At 44.0% G+C, this 19,271-nt stretch overlaps 1 protein-coding gene across 1 annotated transcript in view; it reads right to left on the minus strand.

The window, feature by feature from the left end:
- Positions 1 to 18,852, minus strand: part of MYOM2 (myomesin 2) — a gene marked incomplete in the record, with an annotated part of 83,149 nt that extends 64,297 nt beyond the window's left edge. The window contains 5 exon segments of the mRNA XM_060272452.1: positions 2,494 to 2,651; positions 2,788 to 2,929; positions 7,445 to 7,588; positions 8,964 to 9,094; positions 18,729 to 18,852. Coding sequence (XP_060128435.1) covers positions 2,494 to 2,651; positions 2,788 to 2,929; positions 7,445 to 7,588; positions 8,964 to 9,067 — 548 coding nt within the window.
- Between the last annotated feature and the right edge of the window lie 419 nt (positions 18,853 to 19,271).

The raw sequence follows: 19,271 nt of genomic DNA on the forward strand, positions 1-19,271 counted from the left end.
AGGAGCAGGGACTGAGCAATGGGAGCTCACCCCATCGCGGGGATTCAAACCGCCGACCTTCTGATCACCAAGCCCTAAACTCAGTGGTTTAACCCACAGCGCCACCAGCATCCCATATTGAACATAGATGTCCATAATCTCATTTAGTTAGGCTCACTGCTCAATCCAGCTGAGCACACAGGAGGACAGGACTTCTGTCGCTTTAATGGCTGCACAACATAAATCTCACTAAGTGTAGCTCCCCTAGAAACTTTATAAGCTATCCTGCAATCATTCCCTCTTCTGTGCAGTTATTAAAGGCACAGGAGAACTTCCTAAGCAAATAGTCATGCTAATAGTCACATGGGGGACTGCATGTGATTATTGCACCATTGAATTACAGCCATCATGCAGTAAGTTTCCCTATGGTGCAAAAGGACATCCTATTTTCCCCTGAAACATCTGGAAGAGCATGACTAACTGTGTGCCTCCCTGTATGGCTTTATGCTAGCGTCTGTCTTTGTCCATCATCAGCCCTTACCAAATCTGTCTTTAGAATGGCAGGGAAAGGAGAAGGACAGTAACTCATTGGTAGAGCATATGTGTTGCATGCATAAGGCCTCAGGTTTAGCCCCAGTATCTCCAAGAGCCGATGGAGAAGATTTCTGTTGAAATCCTGGAGCTTCCACAAGTCAGTATAGACAATACTGATAGACCAATTGTCTTAGTGTAAGGCAGCTTACTAAGATCCTATGACTGGTGGCAAGGGGTGATAGGAACCGTTGACATACATATCAACTGGCAAGGATAGCAACCCAGGACAGAGGGGAGGCAACATTTTAGCTACTGTGAAACACAGTGGAAATACATTACTTATACATCCCTAATACTGCTCACAGACTTAATTACTTCATGTAAAGTTGAAGACAGACATAATATTAAGCCACAAGCAGGTCATGACTGAAATAATGAAACAGAAAATAGGTTTCCCAGGAAACAGATGATTACAAAAGAGAAATCAAGGCACTCGTTCTCCCTAGTCAACAGAATGGAGGTTAGACACATTCAGGCATGTGGATATGCTGCCAATGCCTCTTCACTCTTTGACTTATCACTGGGTGATTTTGAGCTGCATACGTGAACGTCTTCAGATGAAAAGGGATCCAAGATTATATTATGTGAAAATTCTTCGGTGTTTGATCTGCGAAGGCTGTTTCACACATGTACATTATCATGTGATGTCCGAGCTGTCAGTGAACATGCATGGGCAGACTCACTGAGAGTGATTTATAGTTACTTCTTATTATTAAAGGTAAAGGGACCCCTGACCATTAGGTCCAGTCGTGACCGAATCTGGGGTTGCGCGCTCATCTCGCATTATTGGCCGAGGGAGCCGGCGTATAGCTTCCAGGTCATGTGGCCAGCATGACAAAGCCGCTTCTGGCAAACCAGAGCAGCACATGGAAATGCCATTTACCTTCCCGCTGTAGCGGTTCCTATTTATCTACTTGCATTTTGACGTGCTTTCGAACTGCTAGGTTGGCAGGAGCTGGGACCAAGCAACGGGAGCTCACCCCGTCACAGGGATTCGAACCGCCGACCTTCTGATCAGCAAGCCCTAGGCTCAGTGGTTTAACCACAGCGCCACCTGGGTCCTTCTTATTATTAAGATGTAACTATACATTTGTAGCATTTAACAACTTGCTTGCAGCTTACACTTACAGAAGGTTTAGAACAAGGCTGGGGGAGAAGCTACAGCAGCATCTACTGGTATATTGGCAGTGGATTGGCAAGGATTCCTAGCTCCCAACTGCTTGACAATGGCAGCAACACAACGACTCACCTGGTCCCAAATTCTACTGTGGAAATGGAAGAGAGCTTCAGATGTGTAGCTAGTTCTGGTACTCGAAAAAATGTATTGGGCTCAAAATTATTTGAATCGAAGTGTACGGTATGTCTTTTGTACCAGGTTCCGGTTGGTGGGTCTTAAGAGTTTTAGTATTTAAAAAAAATCCCTAAAAATAAAAAGATTCCACGAGCCTAAAGTCTGCCCACCCTCATTTAGATTACTACAATGATTGTCTTGCTCTACTGCTCCCTGCCCAGCTCTCACGCCAGTCGCTCCAGTTGATTCACATTTTCTTAGGCGACTTTGTAGCATTCAACTCTTATTGTAAAGCAATAATGGTAGTCTTGGGCTGCTATGCTGTTCCATTAAAATCAGCAGGAGTTTTAAACTTGTAGAGGGGTTTCCCTCCCTCTTTTCTAAGCCCTTAGGCCAGTGTGCCACAGCTTTTGTGCTCCAAAATAGCTACTGTGTGTATGTCTGCAGTACAAAAACTTCGGTTCCTTTAACTGCAATGTCAACAGCACCCATCCAGCGTGTCTTTGAGGATTACAAAGCATTTTTTACATAGTCATTATGTATGTGACACTTAATAGCTGAGCCGAAGCTCCCAAATGAGTAAAGCCTCACACCATTTTGAGATTCCTGGAAAGGGGTCAAGGCCTTACCATTGTACAACAGGAGTTGGAAATCCCTGGACAGTGAAGTAAAGCCTGACGGACATCTTCTCCCAGACAGTGTGAGACCGGAGCCGCACCAAAATTTCAGGGGCTCGACTGATATTCTCTTCAACGGTATACCTTTCCAAAGCCATCTTCTCTTCTACCTGCAGCGCAAGAGGGGAAACAAATTAAATAAACAGGAGGAGGAGGAGAGAACTAGGCAGTGAGGAGTCTCCTAGCAAGGAAGGAGCTTGAGCAGGCCCACAAACTAAGGAAAGGACAAAAACCCTCTTACAGTACCATCCTCTGTATGGCAATTCTGTCCAGGTGTTCTCTAGCAAGGAGCCTGGCTGTGCGTATCTCCTCCTCCAAAGCGGACAAGCTGGTGACAAACCGGATCCTTCTCTGTTCACTCCAGTGCTGAGACTTCTGCTCCTGAACCCTGCATGACCAGAGGAGGGGTGGAGGGAAACGGCATGAGAAGAACCCACCATCAAAGCCTTCACATTATTACTGAAACTCTACAGCAGGCAAATGAAGGCTATGAAGTTTCATTAGTGACATTAAGGAGATGCAGATTCTGTACTCTGAACAATTTCCCTTCCCATGATAATGCAAGAAGAATCTTGAGGCGGCAGGTGCACAAGCTTTCCATCTCCTTCTCCTTCTCCTTCTCCTTCTTCCTTTGCTGTGAGTGGCTCACCTAATTAGACCTAATTAGACCTGAATTGGTGCTGGCTGGAGTGGCTCCATCAATGTCACTGAGACGTTTTTTTATGTGGGGCTTAGCTGAACCTTTCCACACAACCTAAGATGACTGAAAGGGTCCTGGCAAGAGAGCAGGGTCATGATGGCATGACCCCCACTCACATTTAATATACCGTGTAATGCAATTACACTTACACCCCTCCTTTCCTTTGAAGAGCATGTACGTTTGCAGTAAAACACAGACCCCAACCACAGGGTTGGGGGCTGGCTCAAGAGCAACCAACGAGCTAACGGATTTGAACCTGGGTCTTTCCAGTCTGAACCACTGCACTACACCAGCTGTCAGATCAAGGATGGAGTACCCATTAAGCAAAATAATCATGTGCTTGGGGCATCAAGGGAAGCGGGGCACACCACAGAAATAATCCCATTGCTGGGATTATTATGGATTATATGGTGCAGTTGAACCAGGTTCCACAAAAAAGGCTCCCACAATAAATACATGCAAATATAATCAAAATAATAAATGTAAATGAAGTGGGAGTATACAAAAAGAAACATCTTTTTCCATCCTACTGTAGGTTGCATTTCATTTCAAAAAATAAAATTTTATTCTATGGTTTATTAGTGCCTATATTTTGAATTAGATATATATGGGGGCACCAAACTCTTGGAAATGCTTCTCAAGGTCTTAATCCGGTTCTGTCTCAGATCCTTGGTGGTGGGTGCCCAGTCACACAGGTGTATAGTGTGTATAGTGTGCAGCCCCGTGAGCTCTGTTCACACAGTATACTGAGGGCATCTAGGGCATATACCTGTGGCCACTCTCATACTTTCCCCACCATGCCTTCAGTTGCTCTAGTTTCAAATGTTGTGCGGAAAAAATCATTTCAAGGAGGGCGCTGCCAAGGATGATTCTCCAATAATATGTCCTTCAAGCTGTGTTTCAGCCTTCAAACATGAGCGGAGTGCTTTTAAGAACGACACAGGGTGCCCTGTGACTTCCATCAAATCTGCCAAATTGCACATACATGTTGTTTTGCTTAGCTCTGCTTCTGAAAGTGGAGGGTGGAGAAGACAGGTTGATAATGCAGTTAGCAACGCTGCTGAATGATAATCAAGCCCTGATGAAGTCCATCAGACTTCCTTCCTAGTAGACTTGTGTAGGGTTGCACTGTAAATGTGGGTTGTTATTGGTAATTGCATTGTTGTCAGGCTTTATTGCTGTTTTGTGGAGTTCCCTTGTGATGTCATGGTCCTAAAAGGAAACCTAAAAGTCTCTTAAATAAATCCATGGATTTTGTACAAAGAAGTGCTCTTTTCTTTCTTTGGCCTTCATTGACCAATAGCTGTCAAAAACGCTCATGTCATTACTTTAGGCCTTGAAAAAGCCCAGTTACAGAGAATGAGGTCATTGCTAGCAAGCCTCAGTCCCTTTAATTGACCCTGAAGCAAGCCAGGTCAGGGGCAGGAGGCCTCTGAATACCAGCCACTGCAGATCACAAGTGGGGAGAGTTGTGTTTCTCTTAGGTCCTGCTTATGAGCTCCTCATCTGGTTGGCCACTGTGAAAATGGGATGCTGAACTAGATGGGACTTTGGCCTGGTCCAGCAGAGAAACTGGGCTGAGGGTAGGTACTTAGAGAGATAATAAAATGGGATTTGAGCAGCTCATCTTAGACTTTTGTTATTTTTCTGCCTGAACAGTAGATGTGCCATGGGAGATCCAACACCACGATCTCCCATGATCATTTTTTTCTTTTTAATGCATCCTAAAGAGCGGGTGGGGGTCAAAGCAATACCAGGCCATGGTCCTGCAGGAGGTCTTAAACTTTAATCCAGGACACATACTGAATTTCCTTCCCATAAGAACCAATAGGAGGGAAACTGGAACAGGATGGGAAATGAGATAACACTAGAACCATTGGGGCAAAAAATCGCCTTTTCTTCCCACCCTCAGCTTCCACCATGGGTGGTGGTCTCTCTCATCCCTAACATAAGATTGTTTCCCCCATTGTTCATCCTTTTTAAAATCACTGATCAGACCCCTGTGGTGTGGTTGCCCCAAGAATAGATAACTAGTTTGTTAATATGGCATCGGTAGGTCAAATCCTATGGGTACATCCCTTCTCCATTGGGGCCGCTGATTCGAAGGTGGGAAGTACCTATCTGACGCAGCCTCTCTGTGTGATCCAAAGCTTTCCAACATTACCAATGCATCATGAGAGCTGATCACAGCAGAGTAGCACAATAATGGCAACCGTTCTGCAAAGGTGTAATATGCAATCAAGTACTGGGTTTTTTTACATTCTGTATCCAATGCTGGACTTACTTAGAGGAGACCGACTGAAATTAATGAAGTTGCCTAACTTACATCCATTAATTTCACTGGTTCTATTCTGAGTAGCACATAGTTGGACACCACTCTTAGTCCCTTGCAGCAGAATAGACTACATCTTCAAATTTAGATTTATTATTTAAACTGAGATCAGCATTCATATTCCACCCGCTGCAGTGTCAAGGGGCTGCCAACAGGTCACTTGGGGGCCCTTAACTTGTCTGAAAGGAAGAGGGATGGCGATCTCTCTATAACTCTACCTTTCATGACATGCCATGCCCATGTCCCTGGGGAGTATTTGTTGTGCAATACGTCAGTGGCCGTACAGCCACTCACACAAAACAGGAACAGGGCTGTCAGCATATTTATTAAAAGGAGTACATCTCTCGGCTGAAATTGAGATGTCACCTTAAGCTCCCGCAATGATAAATAGGAAGGGAGGAAGATAACTATATTATGAGTAAGTTGCCCAAACATATAGTTTTGGCCTTTAGCAAGAACTTAGTACAGTTGCTTACACACACACACACACACACACACACACACACACACATTTCCGTGCAGATTCATACTTAATCCAATTTTTAAAGTCTATTTTCAGTACTGGCATATGTCAGCTATGAGATTTACGAGACACTCAATGCTTCAGTATTCCAGACCTAATAAATTAATGAGGAGCCCGGGACACTACAAGTGTCTTGTCATGTTGACAGTTCTGCTAATGAACCTACTCCTCATGGGTGTTTCAGGAGGTTTTGAGAGTTCTTAACGTAGGAAATAATTTCCTTCCCTGTTTGAGGACTTCAGTGTGGAAGTAGGGGGGATGCTGTAGTCGACCATTATAAATATGCCCCAAGGCACATTTACTGATGTGCCTGACAAAACACAATTCTTGGGTACCAGAGAGACCCAAAGGCAACACACATGAAAATTGAAAGGAAAACTGGGAACTTCCTGTCAATGATCTGGATTGGAATTTCAAATCAAAATGAGAACTTCACCCTTCTATGCTACTGCAGCTCTTGGCCATGTAAACAGTTCTCTTCTTTAGCCATCCTTCCTCCTGCTGGTCCTCTCATATTCCTCCTTTTGCGCTTCTCCTCCTTATTCATTTGGATCAAACTTTCCCCCCTCCAACACTCCCAAGAAGGCGCAGCTTTGCCAGCACCCCAGCAAAGCAGGATTGGGGGGGGGTGACAAAAAAAATCACGCTGGGTACCACGTGGGCTTGCTACACTTCTGGTTCCTTCTCCTCCTCTTTACCTATTTCCTTCTGCTTCTCTGCCTCTCTCTGTGGCAGGACTAGGGAAACTTTTTCGAGGTCACAAGCAAAAGCTGGCAGAGCAACAAATGTAATTTTTAAAAACAAAACCTTTGAACATTATGCTAGTCTCTACACAAACACACACATGCAGCCTTCTCTATCCTCCATCCAAGGAAGAAAAGAAAAAGCATTAACAGAGTTGGACACAATGAAGCCAAAATACTCAAACGGGGTGCAAAGCAGAGCTCATGAGGGGTGTGGCCTGAAGAGGGGGTGTGGCCCACAGAGAGCGTCAAGGGACAGACAGAGAGATCTGCATCTGGCCCTCATGCCTGAGGTTTCCCATTGGTGCTCTTAGAACCTTAGCCAATGGCATTTGCACCATTCTTAGACAGCTCAACCAATCAATAGGGGAGCGATTACGGGAAGGACTATAACTCAGAGGTAGATGACATGCTTTGTTTGTAGAAGCTCCAAGGTTCAATCTTGGGCATCAGCAATTAAAAGGAACCTGAAGAGACAATACTGGGCTAGATGACAATAGAGACAATAGTCTGGCCTAGTATAAAGCAGCTTCCTGTGAATCACTAGAGTCTTTTCCACCATCACTTTCCTTACTTTTCTATCTCTTGGCTGAAGAAAGCTTTACCTCATTGCCTGGGATTCATGTAACTCCTCTTCAGATGAGATATGATGAAGTCTCCTGGCACACAAGCGACATGTTGTCCTTCCCAGGTCAGCAGGTGCAGAATAGGAAACAGCATGTCTAATAGCAGCTTGTCTGGAAGCAGCCCTTATATGCAAAGCAATGATAACAACTTTTATGATAAGTACAGTGTTAAGATTTCCATGTCTTTCTGAGGAAAACAATAAACTAGCCATTGGCTGACTTGCATAAATGAAATATGTATCAGATTTTCTTTTGCTCAGTTGTTAAAATGGAAGGGAAAGAAGCTTTCCAGATGGCAATAGATGCTGAGCCTAAGCAGTCAAAAGCAAACACTCACAGAATTTGCTCCCAGAAAACTATGCACAGAATCACAGTCATGCTGCTTCTGATAAAATGGATATACAGTGGTACCTCGGGTTACAGGCACTTCAGGTTACAGACAGTTCAGGTTACAGACTCTGCTAACCCAGAAATAGTACCTCGGGTTAAGAACTTTGCTTCAGGATGAGAACAGAAATCGTGTGGCGGTGGCAGCGGGAGGCCCCATTAGCTAAAGTGGTATAATAATATAATAATAATAATTTATTATTTATACCCCGCCCATCTGGCCGGGTTCCCCCAGCCACTCTGGGCTGGTACCTCAGGTCAAGAACAGTTTCAGATTAAGAACGGACCTCCAGAATGAATTAAGTTCTTAACCCAAGGTACCACTGTACTATGATGTAATGCATTGTTTGTACACGTATATAATAATGGATAAACATAGCTGCCTCCGTTTTGGACTCTTCTCAAGACACAGCTATATGGACTGTCATGGTGAGGTTGTGCACTGCAAAAAATGTATTATTATACTTCTCCCAGTTCTTCAGCATGACCTGAAGGTCACAGCTTTTCCATTCACCTCTCTTAACTATTTGCAAAGGGAGAAGTCAAGCTTCTCATATATCCAATATGACACCAATATTTCCAGTCAACGCCAAGAGAGTGAGGCATATCCCGTAACCCTCCAGCTTCTCATTCTTTGTTATGGCAGGGCTACTTTAAAAACCATTTGCTGTTCTGTGAAGCACAATTGTCATTTGCTACACTGGTATGCTATTATTATTTTATTGCAAAACTCTGCATTACTTTTTCTCTGTTATCTGTGTGTGTGTGTGTGTGTGTACATGTTCTTGTAAAATAAATAAAATGTGTTGGCTCAGATGCGCATCTTAGGACTGAGCCATTAGGCCCACCATGCACAACTTGTGCCCTGATTCAATGGACGTCATAGGGTGATCCTTAACTTTGGTTAGCCCTGCTAATTAATCAACCAGCAGATGGGTTGGTTGATTCAGGATACAGACCCAATGCCTGTGCCAAACCCTGCTAACACCAGTAATCAATAAAGTTGTGGCCTCTTTAAATCCCGAGTGGTTGCCCTGTGTTTATTGTGGATTTATCATGCTTTGGCCCCACCATCCTGGGTTTCACCCTGACCCAGAAGTATGGCACTTACCTTCTTGCTGAATATTCCTGAAGCAAATACCTCGTCTGAATATTGCGATAGGACTGGTCAAAGTGCTTGTGCCTCCTTTGGTAGAACGGCACTGTAGCCGACATCTTGGAATCTGCTACCACTCACTGCTCCTGTGAATTAAACAGTGACAATCATATTTACCTGGGGCTTTTCAGAACCTTAATTGTTTCTCTTAAATTCTGGAGCTTGAATGGGCAACAACAGATCGCGTTAGACTACTCTGTCAATTAACATGATGGAAGATACTAACAAAACAAAACAACAACAACAACAACAACAACAATTTATACCCCTCCCATCTGGCTGGGTTTCCCCAGCCACTCTGGGCAGCTTCCAACAAAAGATTAAAATACAATGGTCAACTAAACATTAAAAGCTTCCCTAAACAGGGCTGCCTTCAGATGTCTTCTAAAAGTCTGGTATATGTTTTTCTCTTTGACATCTGGTGGGAGGGCGGGTGCCACTACCGAGAAGGCCCTCTTCCTGGTTCCCTGTAACTTGGCTTCTTGCAGCGAGGGAACCACCAGAAGGCCCTCAGCGCTGGACCTCAGCGTCCAGGCAGAACAGGCAGTGTCCAGGCAGAATGATGGGGGGTGGAAACACTCCTTCAGGTATACTGGACCAAGGCTGTTTAGGGCTTTAAAGGTCAGCACCAACACTTTGAATTGTGCTCGGAAACGTATGAACTGAATATTTAGGATCATGTGCTAGGAGACAAGCAGGTTTACTTGCAAGTAAGCCCCACTGCATTCAGTGAGATGTACTACCACATAAAATGTACAGCTGGGATGGGGAGCCTATGACCCTCTGGATGAGGCTGATAGAGAATGTTTGGAGAACCACTGGTTCCTCATCCCTTCCATATGGAATTGAGTTATCGGGATGAATGCACATGGGCCACTTTGGAACTGGCCTCAATCTCACATCACTTAAGTCCTCAACACTTAACATCTACAGTGAAAAATATGGCATTTGAACGGACAGCAGCTGATGCAAAATTTTCACGACAGCAAGTCATCTCGGAAGGAGTATTCACATGTGCATATTACAATGCTATAGTCCAGGGAGCTTAGCTTTTTTTTAGTCAAGGGCTGCAATGAACTGTTGTCCACCCTCCAGAGGTCAAAGTGGATGTGATGAGAACTGCACTTCTTAAGGTTGACATCCTAAGGTTGACAACTGGGGCTACAGCAGATATTTTTGTGGGGCAGGGGAGCCTGGTTAAGGCCTGCAAGCTAGCCACCTTCTACTATAACCAGCCACCCCAATCCACCTAAAGACCAGAAACTTACAGACTCTTACCTGGGAATAATCCTCACTGGCTAGAATTGGGCTACAGGTTCCACTGAAATCAATAGAACATAAGGTCATCTGCTACCACCTAGCTGGATCATGGCTGCCTAATAATGAACATGCATGAAAGGCACCCAAACATCATGGGACCAAATCTTTGTGTCCCTTTGAGAAAGTGGTAGCTGACCCAAGTCCCTTTGGGGCTCGACCTTCATTGAAGGAGGCATTCACAGAGACAGAGCCTGCAAAGGCAGCTGCATGGTCCAGAAGGGACAAGGTTTATTAAGGGAGTGACAGTGGCAACAAACCAAAATGTAAAATGCATTTCCAAACTGACCATATTTATATCCTGGCAGAGTCATTGCTCGATTAGCACATTATAACTTTGCTCCATTCGACATATGTCAGAAAGAGGTACAGCCTCCTCATGGGTGTCTCTTTCTGCTTAGACGGATAAATTAACTCTTGCTTAGCCAAGAGGCCCATATTTCTGATTAATTGTTTTATGTTCACAGGGTTTTAGCCCCAAAGGTTTCATATCTCCCGGGGGGGGGGGAGGCTCAGTGTTAAACCATATATTGTTTCTGTGGTTGTTAAAATTTATATACTGCCCTTCATCCAAAGATCAAAGATGCTGTGGTTCACAGCATAAAATACAAAATGAGGACACAAATACATCATAAAACAAGAGCAAAGATCAAAAGCAATCCAATACATCACCCCACCCCCACCCCCCATATAACAGCCAATTCTGAATAACTGCGGCTCAAGTCTACAATTAATGTGACAAAATAATATCAGTTCTAGTTTGCCTGCACAAGTTTCATGCTTTTTCCAACAGTGAAGTACCTTCCACCCAAGAAATGTATTACATTTTAGTGGCCCTTATAGCATTGAAAGGCACAGGATTTTGTCTCACCTCTAGCTAATATAATCCCACCAGTTCTGTGGGGTAAATAATTACAAATAGCATTTGGGAATCTCTTCGGAATATTATTTGCTTTTCTTCTCATAGCAATTAAGGCGGTGGTGGTATAACTTTGCTATTTCAGTAATGTCATATTTTGATATGATTGGCCATTCTCTGTTGTGGAACTCGTCTCCAGAAACACCATGACTACATCTTATCAAGCCCTGAAATGATCCATTGTTCTCTATTAAGCAGCGGGTCACAGAAGGGACATTATGAAGCAAACCACCTCCGAGCCTGTCCCAGCTGGACTGCCTCCTCCCTCCCCTACAGGGATGTTCTTACCATCATAGATAGAACAGTCAGACCATTGGCCAATCTAGCTCAGTATCATCGGCACTGACTGGCAGAGCCTCCGGGATTTCAGGCAAGGTTTTCTTCCCAGACCTACCTGAAGATGCAGGGACCTTCTGCATTCAAAGCAGATGCTCTGCTACTGAGCTACAGACCTCCCGCTTCAGTAGTCCTATGGAAAGTTTTCAAGGAGGAAGAAAAAATACCAGCAATGGCCACCTCAAAGTCTCCTCTAGCTGGACTTTCTCTCTACCCCACCATCACTACCAAGGTGATGACATCAACAAAGCTGGAATATAAATCATTGCAATCAATACACACTAGTCTTCTGTCTATTGCCACACCCCTTCAGGTGCGCCTCAGAGTTCCATGAGCGTTGAGGTTACATTCGCCCACACTCCTTGTCAAATGGAACAGTATTCTAATTTCCACAAGCTTCAACTTCGTTGAAATATTCTCAGTTTGCAGCAAGGCACACCCATCTCAGGAGATTATTGCTTCATCTTTCTCAGTACAGAAAAATGCTCAGCCGCCAGCTAGCCTGAACCCACCCATAGCTTTGTCTACTCTGTGCTGCTGGAGGAAGAAACCTGGGACCTGGGTTTGGAACAACTGCTGAGTGTCAAAAGAAAGGACACTCACAGGTCCTTCCACACTGGTGTTTTGTTGAGGTTGTTTTCTGCAGCATGTTATTGACACAAAGCCTCTCCTTTTCCCCGAGGGGAGGGGTTGTGAACGGGTCTCGCTTCCCGCGCTTCACGGGGGGCGTGGATGGCCCACTGTGTCCCAGGGAGTCCCAGGCCCACGTCATGCCCTCAACCAGCCAATCAGGCTGGCTGGGGAACATGGTTTGTTGCTCTTAAGCAAATGTGGGACCATGGCTCAGCCTGTTGGGATGAAGTACAGTCTGTTCGGATCCAGTGCCTAAGCCAATACCACTCACATTCTGTAACCAATAAAGTTATGGCCATTTTTTAGCCCATTAACCTAAAATACTGGTGTCCATGTGTCTTATTTCATCATAAAGCAGGGGACGGGGCCTCGACTCACAACAATAGTGCCTTAGTGGTGGATTTGTTCTGATTCAGTTTGCCACATCTGAATTTCTATTCAGAGAACTAAGGGTGCGACAAAATTGGGATGAAAATAAACCTGAACAATTCCATATAAAACATTATGGGATTTCAGCAGGAAGCTATGGGATAACCACTGGTTGGGAATGAAACAGTATGGTTGTCCCAAGACATTTGCAGGTGCAAACAGTACTAACAGGGTCATTTGTGCCCATCCAGATAGCTCACCACAAGCACAACTCATTCTGAATGTGCAATAAAAATGGTGTCTGCAGAGCCACTAAAGGAAATGAGCCTTCCAGTTGACATCTGTCAGGAGCCAGCCTTCTTTCTTTCTTTCTTTCTTTCTCTCTTTCTCTCTTTCTCTCTTTCTCTCTTTCTCTCTTTCTCTCTTTCTCTCTTTTTACAAAGGAAGGGAAATTCTATCAAGTCAGAACGATAGCTCACTCACGAAAACCCCATGCTTTAGAAATGATGCATTATTTCACATATTCGCCTCACCTTTCCGTCACCCCCTTCCCTCTTAAGTCTCAACTGTGTTCAGATGATGAGTCTTCAGGAAGGGGGCTTGTCATTTTTAATTCCCTGCAAAGCACTCGGCTTATTTTAAGTGCTGTTTAAATCACCATCGTCATAATGCCTGGTTGGGTTTGGGCATGAGTGATATGGGAAAGCTTCTGGAAGCAACGTCGCCCACCGCTTTCTAACTGTGGGAGACTTCCCACTGAATTAGCATTAAGCTCATTCCCAGGCATTGAAAGAACCCCCTGTGCTAGCACAAACCCTGTCTATTTCTGCTTAGTCAAAATCCAGCTGACTACTTTTCGTGAGGGTGTAGTGTCCTGGCCAAACCCTAGTGCACATGGTCGCATCCTGCCTGCCCAAAGTCCACCTGAAATTGCAATTGGATGGAAGAGATCCTCATTTCCTGTCCTAAGCATGTGGGTCGCGCTGCTTTAAGGAGCGGGACATACATAGCATTCCCCACTAGAGGTGATTGGGTTACAGAGGTGGCCAAAGTCTGAAAACAACCCTGGGCCAGAACTTCAAGATCTTACTTAGGTCAGCATCCACAGGGATACCACATCTGAGTCTTGCTCTCACTAAAGGGGAAACTTGATAGGTACTTGACTCTCTGTGAAGAACAGGGTCCTCGGCTGCATTTTTCAGGCAGCATGCGTGCTCTACATTTAAAGCACATGGCTTTCCCCAAAGAATCCTGGGAGCTGGGAATCGCAGCTCTGTGAAAGGCAAGCTGCACTTCCCATGATCCTTTGGGGAAGTCAGGTGCTTTAAGTGTATGGTGGGTATAAGCCTCAGACTGCTGCAAGAAGAGACGCTGCAAGGTCCTTTGAGAAACAGAGAAGACCAACTGCTTCCCTTGATTCTTGGGGCGGGGGGCGGGCACATACAGAAGGGCAATGAAATGAGCAGACTTTTCAAGAGCCCAATAAAATATAGCTGAACATCAAAATAGCTCACTGATTCAGTCTCCTGGCTAGCATAAGCAGTTATAAATAGGCTGCAATCCTAACCCCGCATATCTGGGAGGAAGCCACATTGAATTCAATGGGGTGTATTTCTACGTCGACATGGTTAAGACTGCAGATTTCATTACCAGCTATTTTGTTGTACACAAACAAGGGTTTCAGTTCAGAAGGAAGATGGGCCCGACATATTCTTTTAAATATCTATATATAAAATATATTCTTATAAATACATGTCGTGTTTCCAATAATGTCTGTAGCATGTAGACTTTCTACATAGTAAGACTATGGACTTTGGAAGTCTTTGAACCCAGTTAGTTCAATGCAACTGTCTAGTATTACTTGTACAGTGCCACAACACAAGTTGTGACTTTTAGTTGCTGATTTAGCCTAAGATGTATTCTGTCGATTCCTAATGATGCTTCTAAGAACCTAGACAAGTTACATGGAAGCATGTGCCTTTGAAATTGTTCATGTTTCCACCAACCAATGAAAGAAACTTACCATGAGGTCATTCCCCCTCATCATTTTGACCTGATGATTCTTCATGAGATTTCCATTGCCACAATGTAAGCAAATCTAATTTAATCACAGAAAAAGTTTGATCCTCAGCACTGGTTAAAATACAGAGCTGACGACATGGACATGTTTCCTAAGTTGTTTGTAAAATGCAGGATGATTGCAGCCCAACTGGCAGACTGGAGAGAATACACCAATATCCCCAGTGAAGACCTCCTTTCTGCACTATAACCATGCCAAGCATGTATTGATAAAGCAGAGCATGGTGCTGTAATGCTTAGATCTCATTTCAAGCAAATAGGGAACCCTTCAAGACAAGGACATTGTAAGTAACCAGTCTTGCAATTGTCTTCACATACATAGGGAGGGTTTCAGGCCTGGGTCTCTCTGAGTCCTGGCCCTAACTTGAAATGTCAGGGATAGAACCTGGGAGCTTCTACATGCAGAGCAGATTCTCTACCACTGAGCTATGACCCATTCTTCCAGCTCTTCCAATATGTTAAGGAACTGTGGAGGAACCACAAGTTCCTCCACATTATTTTATGAATAATGTGACCAAGTCCATGATCCCTTTATGGAAAAACAATGGATCAATGCATCCAACCAAATGGGAAAAAATCAGAACACTCCAGTTCCCTGATCTCCGCATTGAGGCCAAGCCAAACTTGAAGTTATTTATGAATGCTGCATCAGAACCTGATTCTGTCCAGAATTTTAATGCAGAATCCAAGAATTCAGGAATTTTCAATTATAAAAACAAAACATGTTCCTCTGCACAAGTACCAAACCCTTTAACACTTAACAAAAGTTATAATTCATAAATGTACTACTTCATTGTGTTCCAAGAGCAACAGAATACCTCAAACAAAAGATGCAGATGGCTTCAAACTCTTTTTTGTTTTGTTTTTAATGCTCTCAAAAGCAATATATATGAACCCACCCTCCCACCACAAAGCTCAGTGGGGATCTTGTCTAAAAGACTGGCATAGAAATATTATAATACAGGACTGCAATAATTGGCAGTGCTGGGGAAGGGGTGGAGAAATCAAACCATGGATCATCCAGGGTGAGGTAAGTGAAACCGCAGCAATAGCATCCTGGCAGCAGCAGTATGGGAGGGGAAGGAGCCAGGTTGCAGTGAGGTTGGAGCTATTCAGATGCACTGAGAGAACACAGCCTCCTGGTAAGCAGTGGCAACACTGCAGCTAGAGAGCTATTGCTACAGCTCTGCCTCGCCAGATAAATCTGCAACTAGCTACTCCACCCATCCTGCGAATGCACACAGGCAGGGACTGAAAGAAACATATAAACATGGCGTACAGGCCATGAATTACACATGCACAGCGAGGGGATGGAGCTGGCAGGTGGAAAACGTCTTTTTGCCTTTCTCTCTCACCTTAATGAGATACCTGCACAGAGATGCTTTCGCACAGTGCACATTCAAGTTACAGAAATGGGACAGAAGTGTGTGCACACGTACATCATTAATTTTATGCACCTACAGACTCGATGGAGAAAAACAAGGCAGAGGGAAACCTTCTCTCTAGCTTTTTCCTCCTTTCTCTCGCACAAGCAAATGTCTCAAAGGATAATGTCCCCTCTCCTCTTTGGAACAGAGTTCATGGAAGCCATGGAGACGGCTGACAACAGCACCTGGGATTTGGTGTGGCTCCTTGCCCCATCCTTCTGCTTCTGTCCCACCAGTGCATCCCACTGCCCGCAGGGATTGGCTAAGCAAGGGGAGTTGCCTTGCGTAGCCTTCTGCATCATTTGCTGGAAACTAATCAAACCTCCTACACTCAGTCCATGTGTGTCCAACTGCCTTTTTTTTTTTTGGTGAGCATAGGAGTTGGGTTGACACACCCACGCCCGCAGAGTTTCCAAAACTCAGCAACCATTTTGGCTATCCGTACTTATACAGACCAAATCAGTTAAGAGTATATAAATGGCTATAAGTTACATATGTTGGGAAGCAGTTGCTCAGGAACACATTCATTATCTCAGGGGTGGATAACCTATGCCCACTCCCCAAGATGTTGTTGGACTCTGGCTCTCATCATTCCCAGCCAGGATGGACAATAGATGGGGTGAAGCAAATTGTAGCCCAGCAACAGCAGGAGACCCTAAATTTATCCGCCCCTGCCTTACCTGTAGAACTTCTCATATATATATATATATATATATATATATATATATATATATATATATATATCTTACCCTAATCTGAATAATGCATAGGATCATTTTATTGGAAGGCTCTGATTTTTGGAGTACCTAGCAAGCTGCAAAACCTCTAAAAAATTGCAACTAGTTACTGTTACATTCCAATCTACCCCCTTTTAACAATCTTACGTATTTTACACTCTGTAACTTTTTACTCTTATGGTTGCTCACAAAAGTCAGTTAACTGCTATCAAGCGTGCTGACAAACTGCTGCAAATCATGGCCATCTGGGTCCCACAAATCCATGGCAACTTGATATGAGGGCATCTGAAAGTTTTATCACTTAGGTTGCAGTCCTCTCAAGTCCCAGGGGACAGAGGACTTTTCAGGTCTCCTTTTCCATGGATGGAAGGGGAGGGCTGCCCTCAAAGAGAGAGGGAGGAAGCTGCTTTTGCCAGCTTCCTACTTGTGGCTGCAGAAAAGACCTCCGCTGGTGCTTCTCCAACGTCAAGCTCTAACATCGGAGGGGACAATGATGTGCAGGGCCTTCCCAGGGCCGGTTTGCTGCCTGTGGTGGATCAGCAAACAGCTCCCTATTACCAACCCCAAGTGAGCATATATAGTACCAAGGCCTCCCAAGTTATTTGGACACCTGAAAACCCCATACACACACCTTCCTTTCCCTGGCAGTAAAAAAATGCAATGACAAACTAAATAATACAGACTTCGTTGCCCCTTTCATGATGCCCAAAATCTGCTGCCTGAGGTATATGTCTCATTCTGCCTCACAGTAGGGCAAACCCTGAAAAGTAGACCTAACAATGACAGAAGAGGCTATGGCTTGGTGGCCCTTCCTTTCTCACAACATGCCCTGGAATGGTGGTGGTGGGGATTATGCCATTGGGAGAAATGGGAAGGGAAGGTTTTTGGAACAGCAAAAAGCAACAAAAGTCCAAATCACAAGAGGGGGAAGTTGTCATCCCACCCTCCTCCTTTCCAGCATGGTTTCTCCCTCCCCCAGAGGAATGCTTTGCCAACTCCCTGCATAGAACAAGGGACTTATAGCAGATGTCCTGTTAAGTCTGAAGATCCAAAATGCACTTTGAAGACACCCTGACCTTTTCACTGGCTAGTAAAGAATGTGAAATGAGTGAGATAGCGAAAGGGAGTCCGTTCCAAACATTTCAGCTTCTATTATCCCGTCCTATGGCACCTCCATTGACTCACATGCCTCCTTCATCCAATTCCACTCTTGCTTTCTAGCAGGCATCATCTCCAGAGCAAAAAAAAAAAAAGTTTTCCAAAAGCCTTTCCTTTCACACCCACCAGTCATGCAGAGGGGCTTGCCAAAAAGCACAAAGAGAAACCAAGCAGTAAACTCTCGACAATATCAACAGCCAGAATTCCCTCTTTTAAGGAGTAGGATTTGAAATATATGGTAAACTCTAATTTAATGGGTGTTTTCTGCCAACATCTTTTTCCCTTTCTTTTTTTGTTCAGTTTGTTATTCCTAGACAAGTACATGCTACATCTTTCGCCCAGCATCTAATGTCTTCAAACTGAAGGAAATAAATATGAATAAATCATCGACACAGAAATAAATAAATATGAATACAGTAGCTCAAGGGAAATCTGTTCAAGACCAAGAGTCCAGTATTCCTTTCACTGATGTGCATGTTAAACCCCTATTCAGGGGTTGGACTCTAAGGCTGCAGTTCGTGGCTGCTTAAGTCTTATTGGCTTCAATGAAGTTTAAGCAGCCTGTGTGCAGGATTGTGGCCTTGGAGGATGCAAAATGAAGATGAAAAGAATGGTTTAAAAAAATAGCCCTTTTTCAGTTCTTAGACTGAGAAGTCATCACTTTCACTGTGATGGGGAGGAAATATATTTTCTCCAAATCTGAATAATGCACATATTTTTTAAAAAAAAACGAGCACAGACTTACCTAGAGAGATGTCAAAATGGCAATGCAGAGAGGAAGGACGGTCTTATCCAGCTTACCAAGCCCTAAGCTGAGGAAAACAAAAATAATGTCTAACTCTAAGAGAAGGTTACTGCCCCCTTCCCTCCCATTTATGGGCAGCTAGGATGCTATATATAGACTCAATTTAGTTGCTCTCACAAACCAGTGATGTGTCTAATAAGCATTAAAACTATGATTTAAGTTAAATGAGCATTTACAAGTTGGCCATATTTTGGAAGCTTTTCAGTACGATCGTATGATCCTTAAACATTAATTGTTGGCATGCATTTAAAGTTTTTATTATTTATTATATGAAAAAAAATAAGGAAGGACTAAAGAAAAATGATTTTGTAAAAAAATTAACCACCCACTTAATAGCCAATAGGTGGTTATTTTGCACAGATAATGGTTAAAAAGACCAACGAACAGGTTCTAAAATCTTTTTAGTGCCAACATGAGCTCTTCCCTGGTGCCCTGTGCTGTAAATTGATCCTCCCCAAAGTCTCCTTAAGGGCTGCCTGGATT

Source organism: Zootoca vivipara, chromosome 3 (genome assembly GCF_963506605.1).
Source record: "Zootoca vivipara chromosome 3, rZooViv1.1, whole genome shotgun sequence".
Classification (NCBI taxonomy): Eukaryota; Metazoa; Chordata; class Lepidosauria; order Squamata; family Lacertidae; genus Zootoca; species Zootoca vivipara.